Raw genomic sequence first — 15,705 nt, forward strand, 5'->3', positions numbered from 1 at the left:
TTTCAATTTCAAAAATTATTTTTTACTCTAGTAAAAATAAAAGATATTTCTCAGAAATAATTTTCATTCATAAATCAAACACTAAAAATCTTTTTCGAAAAATATTTTCTACTCATCAACCAAACATGATAAAATAAGTCAAAAATCTACTTGATTTCCAAGAAAACACTTTCCTTCATACCAAACACACCCTAAATGGTACTCTATTTTTTATTTCTGACTTATTTTTAAATGTAGGTGCTTAAAAGCACTTTAAAACTTTTCCAAACACCTTCAAAACAAAACAAAAAATACTATTTAAAAATCAAAAATATCTAAAAATAAGTTAATCCAAACGGGCACTAAGACCGCCCGCACAAGTTGCCACATCCAGAAACATATATAACCTCAAATTCTAGGGTCGTTACTATTCATCTTTTTTTAACCTTTGAAGAAATTGAAGAGCTAGCTAGCTTCTTCTTAATATGATCCCAAAAGCCCATATTAAATGCTCTCCAACATAAGCACTAATTCTTATTGGCCGGTGATCTTTCTCATAATAAAGTTGTACCACTTTCCTTTCCCACTCTCAAAATTAGTGCATGCATGTATATATATCCATTTTCCAACTCTCTCTATATATAGCCCACCAACTCAAACATAATTCCCATCATCAAAACATAAGAAACTAATCCTACTTTAATTTTCAATGGAGAATTATTCATCTCTTAGTTGTGAAATACAAATCATAAGAGCAAGAAACGTATCGTTAGGAGGGAATTTGTTTGTTAGATGCACTCTTTCTTCGGGAGAGGATCAAAGAGTTCAAATAAACAGCCAAGAAATCACATCAAAATCTGCTGATGACTTGTTTTGGGACGAGTCTTTCTCATTGGATTGCTCCGGAACTCAAGATTCCATTAATCGTCTCAAGCAAGGAAGTGTCGGTTTCGAACTTCACTCAAGAAAAACTACTATTCTTCCAATTTTAGGTGGTTCAAAAATGTTGGGAAGGGCTGAAATTCCATGGAGAAGTGTTTTTGAGTCAAAAAACATGGAGATTGTGGAGTGGGCAATTATGGATAAAGAAAATGTGAAGCCTATGGCAGTGCAAATAGCAATGAAGGTTAAAAGTATAAAAGAGACAATAAAAGTGAAGAAAAATATTGATTCAAAGTTGAGAAGATCATCATCATCATGTGCTTGCATGGACTATTGTGGGTGTAATAGTAGTAATGTTTTTAGTGTTGATGATTATGAAGTCTTTGCACTTGGAGCTGCTCTTGGTGCCTTGTAAGAGTAAATTACAAATTAAAAGTGGTGCAAATTAAGGAGTAGTTTATATAGGATTAAGTTTTTTTCTGTGACTTAATTGGTTAATACTTAAGCTAATGTTTATATTGTTATTTGAAGACCATCAGGGTTATGTACACTATCTTCCTCTCAAATGAATGATAACTCAGAAAATAAAAACAAAAATTAAGGATATGGAAGTGGTTTTTCATGTGAAAAAAATGTCACTCTTTTGTACACCCCTGCTTATAGTGGTTTTTAAAGTTTTTTCCAATTAAAGTGATGTTTTGAGAAGAGATTATTTATTTATTTATTTATTGTCACTACTTGAAATTGAGTTTAGGTAATCTAAGTAACCTTTTTATATATTTGAGTCTCTGATCAAAAAGAATTTGACTCTTAAATATTAGTCTGCAAACAACAAATCTAGGTAAAATTTTTTGTTGATTGACGAAAAGTATCAAGCATTCTCAGAGTCCATAGGTTCTAACACAATCACTTTTTATTGACTTATATTTAGCTTAAATTAACTTTTGAATACATTATGCCTATGTGCCTGAAATACTTTAAACTTGTTTAATAATATCTCGATTTATTAAGGTNCAAACAACAAATCTAGGTAAAATATTTTGTTGATCGATGAAAAGTATCAAGCATTATCAGAGTCCATAGGTTCTAACACAATCACTTTTTATTGACTTATATTTAGCTTAAATTAACTTTTGAATACATTATGCTTATGTGCCTGAAATACTTTAAACTTGTTTAATACTCCCTCCGTCCCTTTTTAGTTGTCCACTTTAGAAATGGCACACAGATTAAGGCAACAATGATTAGCACAGTGAAGTTACAATTTTACCCTTATAACAACTTTTCACTTCAAAATTACAACCACTTATTTGAATTCAAGTGAAATAAATTGGAGGGAAACAACATACACTTTTACAATTTTCAAGAAGTGTAAATAAGGGTATAATAGGAAAAAATTTGTTGTTCTTTCTTGATTTGTCAAAATGGACAACTAAATAGGGACAACTAAAAAAGGAAATATGGACAAGTAAATAGGGACGGAGGGAGTAATATCTCGATTTATTAAGGTGTGATGTATAGATCCGTAGTAGTGTTTTCCAACCTTACTAGTGATAACATACATGCCCAACTGGATCAACTCAGGGTCAGTATGGTACCAGGTGCTAGTTGCATCTCTAGAGGTTTGGGCGTGACAAACATGTTTAAGTCTTGAGTCAAATTTTTAGCAACCCCTTGTCCCTTTATTTGAGGTTTTTTTCTCTATTTGAGCTAGTGTGTATGGTTTATTGTTCAAAATCTTTGGTTTCCTTTCAGCTCATTTAGCATCTCTATGATCATAAAATGTCATAATTCGAAACCTCGAGTCATGATGACATCTATCATAATCCAGCAGTAGGTAAGTCAAACCATATCCCAGAATGACAAGTAACATGCATATTGGATAGAAACAACATTCAACAACATATAAAAGAAGCAATTTTAGGGAAAACAATGAAAATGAAAACAACGATATATACAAACCAAAATAAAAGATTCAATTTCACGACCTGATTGTCTCAAGTACAAAGCTACTAAAAAGAGTACATGTCCTAAAAGATGACCAAAAATATAGATTTGTCTCGTAAATAAAAGACTAGCCAAAATCTATATACACATAAGGAAATAGACTAAACTAGGACGTCGTTAGCTCACCCTTAACTCTGAAGATCCTCGCAGATGGCTCGAACTCAATGTTAATAACGGGTGCTTGGATCTACATCAAAAAATAGATGTAGAGTGTAGTATGAGTACCAAAACAACAGGTACCCAGTAGGTATCATAGGCTGACTGAGCTTGAAAAGTAAAGACAACAATGAAAAACGAGAAGTAACAACAACTAGAGGTCACAAAATGAAACAATAATATGATTCCTAGCAGCTAGAGTGTTACCAATAAGGTATATAAATTGAATTGTACCTGCCAAACTTTTGGGGGATCAAGTAGGTTATATTGGTTGCTGATTGTACTTGTAAAGCTTATGGAAGCTCGAGGAGGTTGTAGTGTTTGTTGTTTGTACTTGCCGAGCTTATAGGGCCAAGTAGATGGCTATTTGATTAGTGTTTGTTTGCTAGATCAGGAGCAGATCAGTACACACATCTCATTTTCTACTTTCTTACTTGATTACTTTCAATAAATTATGATACTTAATTATTCTAGTGTCATTTATACTTAGTACATAGTTTCATGATGATGTCCCGTTGCTTGGGGGAGTTGTATTCTTGTCTGTAGGTCCTGACAAATAGGTATACATGCCTCCTCAATAGTGTAGTCGAGTTCTAGAAGATCGGGTAGCTTCACTTCATTTGGAGTTATATCAGATCTAGAGGTTTGCTTGTCATGTTCAGCTGATGGGTAGGGTCGAAGTCCTATCCTGGTCAAGAATATTACTTTTAAGGATTATAGAGTTTGAGTTATATAGATGTGTGTTGTAAGCTATGTTGACCTTGTTTTTCCCTTTTAGAACAACGACCTATTGGTCTTGATCGTATATGTTTATGTATGTTCAATTTATATGTTTCTAGATATCATGGTGACCTCCATAGCTTATACATGATTTAATTTTGTTATATATAAATTATTGGGGTTAACTGAGTCTATTGCAAGTTTGTTGACGAGGACCTTTTAGGCTAAATGCTTATTTTTAAGTCGAAATATATTTATTTGTTTTATTGATTTTGTGACTGATATTACGCTGATAGCATAGTGGTCCAATATGGGTCAGCTCATGGTCAAGTGTAGCACCAAGTACACTTGCATCCTTAAGTTAGTGAGTGATAAAAAAAAAATTTAGTAGGCTGATTTGGTTTCTAATTTCAAGATTTTTAGTTAATAATTAAATCGATAATCTAATCAGAATCTATTAAAATAATATTTTATCCCTAATTATATAATAATGACTTTAGATTTTAAAAACATACTCTATTATTTTTTGCATTTTATAGTTGTTGTCTTACTGATGCTATTTTCTTTCTAAAATCGTTGACTTGGTAGGAGTTCTACCCAATAGTGTAAACGGTGAATTGACCTTGTTTTTTGTTTGAGAGATTGCTACAGTTGCTACTGCATTCAAGCTAGCTACTTAACTAGAAAGAAAACAAGTTTGATAAGTAATAACGACTTTGAATTTGCTTTTAGTTGTAATTTGTGTAGACTTTTATGCATGAAGGTAGTGTATATATGAACAAATGAAAATAAGAGAAAGAAAAAATTATAAAAACACTTTCTTATCTGTTGGCCCAAAATTGAAACATTAAGGACGAAAAAAAATCAATTAACCAAAATCAATAATAAATGTCTTATTAAGGGCCCGTTTGGCCCTATGATATGAAATCATGAAATGAAGTTGAAGTTTTGTTTGGACATGTAATTTGGAATTTTTTATATTTGTATGTTTTCTCATAAGCATGAAAGCCCCATAAGTTGTAATATTATTAAAATTAGCCCAATTCTTTATACAATCTTATCAAATAAGTAAAAAAATTATAAATCGCATAATACATTATTACAAAGCTAGTCTAAAAAGTACAACATTTATTGATCAAAATCTTAATTTAATAAAAAATAAAATTGAACGTTAGTTGTAGTGTTGAATTTGTTTGTGTAGAATTCTCACGTCTAGGATTAGAGAAATCAAGAACTGTATTGATGATTAAAATTATCGAGTACATACTCCTTATATATGGAGTGAATTGTAGAGTCTTAAGGTAGCTATACTTAGAATCCTAATAATAATGCAATTATAAATAATCTAATCATAGTTAGAATCCTACTACAATAACTATCACTACTATAATAATACTACAATTATAAATAATTTGATCCTAATCGTAATCAAATCCTAGTCGACTTCAACTTACAAGAAGTAGCAACCTGGTCGATATAAGTAGCCTAGTCCAAGTCTGACTCTAAACTATGTCGTAAATATTGATTGGACCAGGTTGTGAAACTTGTTCCATAACTTTAGTTTCCTTTATCTTCAACACTTCCCCTCAAGCTAGAGATTGGAGGAACGGTTACTCCTAGCTTGCTTCAAAAATCCAGTAAAAATTTGTTTTGTCAATGCTTAGGTATGAATATGATTTCAAGTCGTTGTTTGTGGTAGTTCATCTGCAGATTGATACGGGTAGTCCCACCTGTAAAAACACATAAGAACATTATATTTATTCCTACCACACTCAATATTGTTTCTCTCCTTATTTTCACTTAGGAAACTTTGATTGTTTGGAGAACCTAGTCCATATTGACTGTTCTGAGAACATGTTCCCTGTCCAGCAAGCTTAAATCCTCTTTCTCTGTAGTTGAAGTTATTATTTCCTCTTTCCATGTCACTTTGGGCAGAGAATACTATGTTATGATTTTGTTGTAGCATCTTTTCTTCATCTTCCCTTATATCAAAATTTCTGAGAGCATTAACAAATTGATTAAGGGTGGGATATGGTGTCTTACCTAATATGATAACCTTGAAGGTATTGTATTTGAGATCCACACCTCTAGCAAAATTAATTACTTTGATATTTTCATCCATAGGTTTGTGAATGGTTGCAAAACCATCACATATGCCTTTGAATTCCTTGATGTATTCATCAATCTTTTTGGTTCCTAGCCTAACACTGAACAATTGTTGTTTGAGCTGAAACGTCTTATCTTTTGTTGCTCGAAAATAAACTTCTTCCAAGCATTCACACATGTCTTTGGCAGTTGAGTAACCAATAATCAGATACATGTTTTCTTCCATCAAGGTGACTGAGATCCAACTCCTTAGCATTACATCTTTCTCCTCCTGATCATCAATGATGTCACTATCTTCTACATCCTTCTCAAGTGCGGCAACTTTTCAGTAGTTTGTCCAGTGAAACAACTATTTTTAGTTGGTTCATCCTCTATGATGAGATAAGTTAGCCCCATCACTTGGTTCAATTGAGATATTTGTGTCCTCTATATGAGGTAGTTTGTTGGCTTAACTTTAATCGAGCAAGCGACAATGGGTTGGTGAAGCGATGAGGTAGACATAGTGTTGGTAGTGGAGGCCATTGCGATTGAACGTGTGATTTTTATTTTTTTGATCAATACTCAAAGAGCGAAATAGCTTATGTCCTCTGATACCATGTAGAATTCTCACATCTAGGATTAGAGAAATAAAAAATTATATTGATAATTAAAATTATCGAGTACATACTCATTATATAGGAAGAATTGTAGAGTCCTAAGCTAGAGAGTTCTACTACAATAACTATTACTTCTATAATAATAATAATGCAATTATAAATAATTTAATTCTAGTTAGAGTCCTACGATATAAGTAGCCTAGTCCTAGTGTGACTCTAACTCTGTTGCATATGTTGATTGGATTAGGTTGTTAAACCTATTCCATATCTTCAGTTTCCTTTATCTTCAACAATTAGTAGCTAAGAAAATTATTTTTTCAATTAATGACAAATGGTTAGTCTTGTCCACTCAATATAATGATGAACTTTTTTTTATTATTAAACATAGGGGTGCACAAAATCGAACCGAAAATCGAACCAAATCGCAAACCGAAAAAACCCGACTAGTGGTTTGGTTTGACTTGGTTTGGTATTGGAAAAAAAAACTCGTCTATATTTGGATTGGTTTGGTTTCAACTAAAAAAAACCAACCCGACATTATATATATAATTTTAAAATTTTATTTTATACGTAAAAATATTTACTTTGATATAATTTTTAAATATTTCTTATACTTTTTCATAATTTTTATCTTTTAATATATTATTTCATGTTTGAAAGTTAGAATTGTTAATGGTCTAATAAAGATTATAGTCTATAGATGTTGATAATTATAATAAAGCTTAAATCAAAATCAAATTAATACTAATGCAAAAAGAAAATCAATTCAACAATAAGAATGACAATAATATTGAATATTTGTTCTTTAGTTTTAGATAGGTTTAGATAATTAAAACATATAATCTAATTTTAATTTCCTTTAATATTTGGTCATGTAACTAATAGGGATAACGGTCTGAAAAATACCCCAACTTTGGTCGAATTTGCTGTTGCGATACTAAACTTTCATAAGGACCTATTACCTCCCTAGACTATTTAATATCGTATTTTTTACCCCCTGAACTATTTAACAGTGTATTTTAAAGGTATATATGTGCCCACGGGGACACATTACTATTTATAATTTTACATTATTTTTTATGTTCACGTGGGCAAATATATATGTTTAAAATACGATATTAAATAGTCTAGGGAGGTAATAGGTCATCATGAAAGTTTAGTATCGCAACAACAAATTCGACCAAAGTTGGGGTATTTTTCAGACCCTTATCCCTAACTAATACTTATTAAATTTATTTTAGCATGATTTAGTACTTTTAAATTATGATCATTGTCATTATTATTTATTAATTTGCAATATTTATTTTACGCGATTTCATTATTATTATTTTGTTGGATATNCCTGATCATCAATGATGTCACTATCTTCTACATCCTTCTCAAGTGCGGCAACTTTTCAGTAGTTTGTCCAGTGAAACAACTATTTTTAGTTGGTTCATCCTCTATGATGAGATAAGTTAGCCCCATCACTTGGTTCAATTGAGATATTTGTGTCCTCTATATGAGGTAGTTTGTTGGCTTAACTTTAATCGAGCAAGCGACAATGGGTTGGTGAAGCGATGAGGTAGACATAGTGTTGGTAGTGGAGGCCATTGCGATTGAACGTGTGATTTTTATTTTTTTGATCAATACTCAAAGAGCGAAATAGCTTATGTCCTCTGATACCATGTAGAATTCTCACATCTAGGATTAGAGAAATAAAAAATTATATTGATAATTAAAATTATCGAGTACATACTCATTATATAGGAAGAATTGTAGAGTCCTAAGCTAGAGAGTTCTACTACAATAACTATTACTTCTATAATAATAATAATGCAATTATAAATAATTTAATTCTAGTTAGAGTCCTACGATATAAGTAGCCTAGTCCTAGTGTGACTCTAACTCTGTTGCATATGTTGATTGGATTAGGTTGTTAAACCTATTCCATATCTTCAGTTTCCTTTATCTTCAACAATTAGTAGCTAAGAAAATTATTTTTTCAATTAATGACAAATGGTTAGTCTTGTCCACTCAATATAATGATGAACTTATTTTATTATTAAACATAGGGGTGCACAAAATCGAACCGAAAATCGAATCAAACTGCAAATCGAAAAAACCCAACTAGTGGTTTGGTTTGACTTGGTTTGGTATTGAAAAAAAAAATCCGACTATATTTGGGTTGGTTTGGTTTCAACTAAAAAAAACCAACCCGAGACCAAATGAACCCGACATTATATATATAATTTTAAAATTTTATTTTATATGTAAAAATATTTACTTTGATATAATTTTTAAATATTTCTTATACTTTTTCATAATTTTTATCTTTTAATATATTATTTCATGTTTGAAAGTTAGAATTGTTAATGGTCTAATAAATATTATAGTCCATAGATGTTGGTGATTATAATAAAGCTTAAATCAAAATCAAATTAATACTAATGCAAAAAGAAAATCAATTCAACACTAAGAATGACAATAATATTGAATATTTGTTCTTTAGTTTTACATAGGTTTAGACAATTAAAATACATAATCTAATTTTAAGTTCCTTTAATATTTGGTCATGTAACTAATACTTATTAAACTTATTTTAGCATGATTTAGTACTTTTAAATTATGATCATTGTCGTTATTACTTATTAATTTGCAATATTTGTTTTATGCGATTTCATTATTATTATTATTTTGTTGGATATTTTAGTGTCATTAATCATATCATATTTTGTGAGATCCAATGTAGATCCAACTTTCGATTCACTCGTGGGATCTGGGTGGTCCGGGGGGGACCACCACGTCTTTTTTGACAAAAGAGGTCAAGGGGCTAAGTGACTCTCGAAAGTGTTATTTTCTTAAAAAACACCTTAGATAATTGTATTTTGGTAGGACTAAAGAAATATTTGAAATACAAGTAAATTATATGTTTGTATGAATACTTTACCGGAAAAATTTGAAAAAACCCGAAAATTAAAAAAATCCGAAAAAATCTGTTGAAAAACCCGAGTTTTTATAAATTCAAAAATTCAACACAAATGATTTGATTTGATATTTGAAATGCCTGAACCAACCCGACTATGTGCACTCCTAAATTTAAACATTGATTCGAATGAAGTAGTAATAATTTTGATAAAAAATAGTGAATTTGGTGAATATAAATGGTAAATTTAAAATTAGTTTGAAATAAAAATAAATTTTATATTGGCGAGAATAATCGTTATATGAGATATAAATAATTAAGAGGTAATGATATGAATAAATTTTCTTATTTACATATGAACTAAATGATTAGTAAATATATATAAATTAAATGTGAGTTTTTTTTACAAAATATAAATTTATGGTTCAATTTTTATATTTGAAAATCACAAATCATGATTTTTGAAGAATTTGAAATTTGATCCCATAATATGAAATCATGAGATGAATTAGCATGAAATCGCATATTCCAATGCTAATTTCATGTCAGGATCAAATGCCTACTAATTTAATTATGAATTTCGTATATTTACAAAATGATACAAGTACCAAATATACTTTAAAGCCGATCAAACCGACCAACTAAAAGCCGATAAAAATGGGTACAAAGTACACCAGCATAGCACTTTTCCGTAATTATCTCATTTAAAAATTCATTGTATAGCGGGTCCCATTAGGTTGAAAATTTGACAGCGTTATCAAAGTTGCTGGTTTTTGCTTTTCTTGGATAAAGTAATCAATGCTACAAAACAATACTCACTCCGATATTTGCACCAAATGGAGTAGTTGATTTTCAATTTTAAAATAAAAGAAAAAATTTAAAAGTTTTTGTTAGACAAACACATAAAATTGTATTTTCAGATGAGATATTTTTAAAGTAAAAGCAAAAGAGAAGTGGAGGTATCAGCTGAGCTGAGGATGGATAGAGCAACACCTGTACGGAGCTCCCATACCACCACCGCCGATCTGCTCACCTGGTCGGAGGTTCCACCGTCGTCCAACTCTTCCGCTGTCGCTGCCTCCGCCAGTGCTTCTCGTTCACATCAGGCGAGTCGTCATTTGGTCATTTTAATTTATTGCGCCATTTGGGGGTTTTGCTTATCTTTTTGCTCCTTTCGTTGTTGGCAGCCTTCTGATGGAATTAGTAAGGCTGTGTTTGGTGGTCAGGTAACTGATGAAGAAGCTGATAGCTTGAACAAACGGTAAGACAGACAGACAAACACACAAGTGATTTAATTCGTTTTTAGTCTCTTTGTTCTAGCATGCTTAATTTTTAGAAGTTCACATCTTTGCTCGACAGTATCATGTTTCTCCTGGATCTGAATGATGCATTTTTATTATATTATTTTTGCTGATATCCATCTGCTCATGCATGTCTTTCCTGATCTATATCTAATGCTTTGTTTAAACTGCAAGTTTGTTTAATGTGACTCCAAATCTCTTATGCTATCAAAATGAGCTTTATTTCTTTGGGAAGTTGCCGTAATTACTGAAACTCGGTAGAGCGACGGGCCAATGAGCCCAATTGCTAACAACATTGTCTTCAGCATCATTGGTTTAATCTAAGTAGTGTTTGGCCATAGGATTTGGTACCCCAATTTTTGAAGTCTTTGAATTGAAATCAACCTTTGTTTATGAAATCTATAAAAAAAAATTAACTTCAATTTCAAATTCCAAATTCTTCCTAAAGTAGGGATTTCAAATTCTAAGTTGTGATTTAATTTTTTTTCAAATATAAAACTTGACCCATAAGTTTATATTCTAAAAAAAAAGATACATATATAATTCTAAATCTTGCAAAAAAGAAAAACCATAGTGGATGTGAAAAAATTGTTTGTACCATATGAGGGGATTATTGATAACACCCAAATTATACCCCGAAAAGAAGTATAAAGCAGTTGTTGTTCAAATATAGAACCTAACCATGGTTAGAGGGTCAATCCCATGAGGAATATGGTTTGCACCTAGATCAATTGTGGTTATTTACTCTTTTAGTCGTATTATATCCNTGTTTGTACCATATGAGGGGATTATTGATAACACCCAAATTATACCCCGAAAAGAAGTATAAAGCAGTTGTTGTTCAAATATAGAACCTAACCATGGTTAGAGGGTCAATCCCATGAGGAACATGGTTTGCACCTAGATCAATTGTGGTTATTTACTCTTTTAGTCGTATTATTTCCAAAAGGGGGAATTGTGTAACAATCAATCTTTACGTATTCAAAAGTAAACAAGTAACAAAGTATCAATGTAACGCGTTTTTAATTAATGAGAGATGACTGGGGTTTTGTGATCCCCATGAGTTCACAACACAGTAAGACCATATATTAGTAACCTCTTCTAGTGCGTAGCCAGCGTAGCATGCAAGATTGTAAGTTAAGTTCACCTAAGTGGTTGGTCCCCCACCACGCAACTTGGTCCGTCTACCAGTGTTTGCTTTACTAACACTTACTTTTGATCCAAAATTAACTATTTATGCACAAGGTCAAGCTATTAGATGAGAGTTGATAGCTTCAAATCTCCGTTGTAAATCTTTTTTCCCATTCGTTACCCCTTAGGTCCAACAAGTAAGAATAAGACGAATTCTAACGTTGCATCCGTTAATCACCCAGTTGAATTTTCATCTCTCTCTCGTCACTCATCTGCCATTGGTAAAATCTTCCGACTACAAAATTTATTTGGTAGCATCCTCACTCCTCAGTGATTAACTTCTTCATTAAGGCTTCCTAAATAACTTTTGCGTCTTTGCAACTATAATATACATCTAATAGTTCGTTAGAAATAGTTTATTATATGATATGGCGACATACTTTATTGGCGTATTGCCATAAACTCAGACTTTTATTATCAACATATGCACCAGGTTGATAATGTAACAATGCATGTGCAACACCATGAACATCAAACAGGGAAAAAATCCATTCTTGCCACCTTTTGAAGTTCTGATTAGTAAAAATTTCAATATTTGACACGTCCGAAAATGGTAAGGGCATATGATAGGACAATTGGAACTGGAGCAGTGGGGGTAGCATCGACATTGGCAGTATCAGGAATAGTTTCTGTTCATATGGGTAATAACAAGTCGATATTGGATCTACGCACTAAAAGAGAGTGCTTGAACTGCTACTAAATTGTGAGGATGAATTATTAACTCTTAATGAATTCATAGTCCTTAAGGATAGTGTATTTATAGCAGTATATACTTGAAGATTTCACCTATATGAGAAGTTGAGTTGGGGTGCTCGCCTGCTCCTACTAGACTTTGGCTTAGTCTGTAGAGCTCTCATGAATAATGATGCACACGCATGACCTATTGGCACGAAACCGCGATGAACAACAAAATATGGGGGTCAAATCTCTAACTTATTATAAGAATCATGGGTTCATAGAAATTTTCTATTTCACCCGTAATTCTTTAAGTTAAGTTTTATTGGTCTAAGTTTGGTTCATAGTCCAAAAGACACCAAACTTGTTGCATTTTGATCATACTAAACCAACAAATCTCATCATCTTTTTCTTAAAATCTTTTGAAATATGTGGGGAATTGTTAGCAATATAATAATTATTTCAAAAGATTTATTTGGACATCGAGTTAGTTTGGGCCAAAATGAGACATTTTTCATGTGACCCTAACTTGATGACCAAGTACTGAAAGGGTTACATGTAAAATGTCTTACTTTGACCCAAATTAACTTGATGTCCAAATAAATCTTTTGAAATAACTATTATATTGCTAGCATTTATTTATTTAAAAGAACATGAAATTATGTGATTTATTAAGTTGACGCCTTAGGATATTCGGACACTTTGTTTATGAATTATGGTTTGCCCATTTGGTAATATTGTATAAGAGTTGGGGAAGTTTTGATAGTTTTTCACAAGTTACGGGGTTTTCATGTTTATGTGAAAAAATAAAACTTAAGAAAACAAAGTTACAGGACCAAATAAAATTTCAACTCCAAATCAATTTGATTTCAAATGGTCACACACATAGAGTTAACAAAGTGGTCACCACACATGGAGTTGAGTTGCTTGTTTGTGATACATGCCATTTATTGGCAGACATTTCAATTTATTCTTCTGCTGTTGATATCTGGACTCTGGTACATGTGTTTTAAAACTGGACATCTGAAGTATGTTGACTGGAAGTGTAAAAACTTCAAGTATTTCACTAACAAGTGAGAAGTCTACTTGGCAAAATTTTAGGAAAATAAAAGTCTATGATGAACAGTTTTTAATTTTGTGTTAGTTTCTTTTCTCCCACCTCTTCAGACTAGTGGAAACAAAATCTGGATTGTGTTTAATGTTTTTGTCTTGACTCGTAATTAATTGAACCAAGGAAACTGATATAAGAGAGGAGGTCCTGTTTGGAAAAGAAATAAAAAATCCAGTGACTTGAGAACAACTTTGAAGTCATCTACTGTGATCCTCTTTTTTTTTGATAACCGAGAAATCCGCCTGTGACCCGCTGCCCTTTGGACCAATCACAGCCTTCTAAACTCGGTGGATAATGGGCCCGCCCCTCTACCCTTCTCCACTTAATTAACGGACTTCGCTTTGCATGGTGTGGGGCTTGAACCTACATCTACTGTGATCCTTTGGACTAAGTCTTGTTGAAACTTGTCTTCAGCAAACCTTGTTCAGGGTATAAACTGAGGGAGATCAGTGGCAGCAATATATTTTCTGATCATGATGAAGATGGTACATCAGAATCTGGAACTGATGATGGTAATTTTACTAACAGGACATCAGTGCGCATTGTTCAGGTATTTTTCTCCCCCTCTTTTTAAAGAAAAATGATAAACAGTGTGAGCATGCTGCCTAATTTGGAAACCGGTGAATGGAGATTTAATCAAAATACTTATGGTGCATTGTAGCAAGCAGCAAATGGAATAAGCCAAATTTCATTCAGTACTGAAGAAAACATTTCCCCAAAGAAGCCTATCACTCTGACCGAAGTGGCAAAGCAACGTGAGTTGAGTGGAAATTTAGAAAGTGAGTTAGATAGCAAAGTCAAGAAGCAGCTATCAGATGCAAAGACCAAGGAGCTTAGTGGAAATGATATCTTTGGCCCTCCTGAAGAAGTTCCTCCTAGATCCCTGGCTGCTGCACGTTCCATGGAGTCGAAAGAAAGCAAAGACATGGGTGAACCTGCTCCACGAACTGTTCGCACATCTGTTAGGGTTTCTAATGTGAGTTGCCTTCATATTTCTTTGAAACAAATGATGAAGAGTTGAGACAATGTTGATATTTTTAATATGACGAAATTCCTCAGGTGGCTTTAAGTTGAGAGAAGTAAAGGTTAATATCCAGTAAGATGTTTTTAAACTTACTCCGGAAGTTACAAGAACTGGTCAATAACTTGGATTTAGTGCTTCAGGTGGCTTAAGAATTCAAAGAACAAAAAGGGTTGTCATCTGATAAGACTCATTTTTACTATGGAACCATAAGAAATCGATGACTCAAGTGGTCTATTTTCTCCCTTGTCTGATGCTGTCTAAGATTGATGTTTATTGCATAATTGTTTTAAGATTCTCTTAGCTGTCTACGATTGATGTTTATTGCTTAATTTTCTTAATTTTGGCTTCTACTATTATTGGCTCTCATCCTTGCCCCATTTTGTAGCCTGCTGGTGGTCAAAGCAGTATCTTGTTTGGTGATGAACCTGTTGTCAAGACAACAAAGAAAATACATAACCAGAAGTTTGCAGAATTGACAGGCAATGACATTTTCAAGGGAGATATTCCTCCTGGATCGGCAGAGAAGACACTGAGCAGTGCTAAGCTGAAAGAAATGAGTGGTAATGATATATTTTCTGATGGAAAAATTGAATCCAGGGACCACTTTGGCGGTGTGCGCAAACCACCTGGTGGAGAAAGCACTATCAGATTAGTGTAATGTCATCAAATGGCTTTTATATTGACTTGTAGTGCCCACATTGCAGTTGCTTTCTGACTAGTTAGGACGTCTGGCATTTAGGATTGTAAAATTTGATGTGTCAATACTCTTAATTTGCGACAAAAATGCAGAGTGTTTCTCTGCTGAACTGTTGTAGGAGCTTATAGATTAGCAATTACCCATTCTATCTGCCACAGTTGGTTTGATCAGTTGATCTATGATGGGTCCTGTCTGATATTGAATTGAGTCATCCAGTACTAAGATCAGTCTGCCTGAACAGTAAAAGAACCACGGCCAACCCAAGTGACACTGGACCATAATGTTTAATATAAAATAACACAAATATAAATTGGAAGTTGAAGAGTCACAACTGTGTTTCAGTGTTGCTTTCAGC

At 32.7% G+C, this 15,705-nt stretch overlaps 4 protein-coding genes across 4 annotated transcripts in view; 3 read left to right on the forward strand and 1 right to left on the reverse strand.

The window, feature by feature from the left end:
* The window catches only part of LOC125859461 (uncharacterized), an 819,298-nt gene that overhangs the window by 33,091 nt on the left and 770,502 nt on the right, over nucleotides 1-15,705 (forward strand). The gene's annotated exons all lie outside the window — the stretch shown is intronic.
* The window catches only part of LOC125859476 (uncharacterized), a 137,307-nt gene that overhangs the window by 8,169 nt on the left and 113,433 nt on the right, over nucleotides 1-15,705 (reverse strand). The gene's annotated exons all lie outside the window — the stretch shown is intronic.
* LOC125859479 (uncharacterized) lies at nucleotides 525-1,509 on the forward strand. Its single transcript, XM_049539247.1, has one exon. It carries the CDS (start codon nucleotides 689-691, stop codon nucleotides 1,274-1,276), a length of 588 nt encoding a protein of 195 aa, XP_049395204.1. The 5' UTR covers nucleotides 525-688; the 3' UTR covers nucleotides 1,277-1,509.
* Nucleotides 10,211-15,525, forward strand: LOC125859462 (uncharacterized). Its single transcript, XM_049539233.1, has 5 exons — nucleotides 10,211-10,457; nucleotides 10,539-10,612; nucleotides 14,044-14,179; nucleotides 14,291-14,605; nucleotides 15,039-15,525. Exons 1-5 carry the CDS (start codon nucleotides 10,329-10,331, stop codon nucleotides 15,309-15,311), a joined length of 927 nt encoding a protein of 308 aa, XP_049395190.1. The 5' UTR covers nucleotides 10,211-10,328; the 3' UTR covers nucleotides 15,312-15,525.

The sequence above is a fragment of the Solanum stenotomum genome, chromosome 3 (assembly GCF_019186545.1).
Source record: "Solanum stenotomum isolate F172 chromosome 3, ASM1918654v1, whole genome shotgun sequence".
Taxonomy (NCBI): domain Eukaryota; kingdom Viridiplantae; phylum Streptophyta; class Magnoliopsida; order Solanales; family Solanaceae; genus Solanum; species Solanum stenotomum.

Excerpts from the sequence above, each read along its gene's own strand:
- LOC125859462 (XM_049539233.1), top strand. The coding sequence starts at position 10,329 with ATGGATAGAGCAACACCTGTACGGAGCTCCCATACCACCACCGCCGAT. Across the intron at positions 10,613-14,043 it reads GCTGATAGCTTGAACAAACG|CAAACCTTGTTCAGGGTATA; the intron begins GTAAGACAGACA and ends ACTTGTCTTCAG. Across the intron at positions 14,606-15,038 it reads CATCTGTTAGGGTTTCTAAT|CCTGCTGGTGGTCAAAGCAG; the intron begins GTGAGTTGCCTT and ends CCCATTTTGTAG.
- LOC125859479 (XM_049539247.1), top strand. The coding sequence starts at position 689 with ATGGAGAATTATTCATCTCTTAGTTGTGAAATACAAATCATAAGAGCA.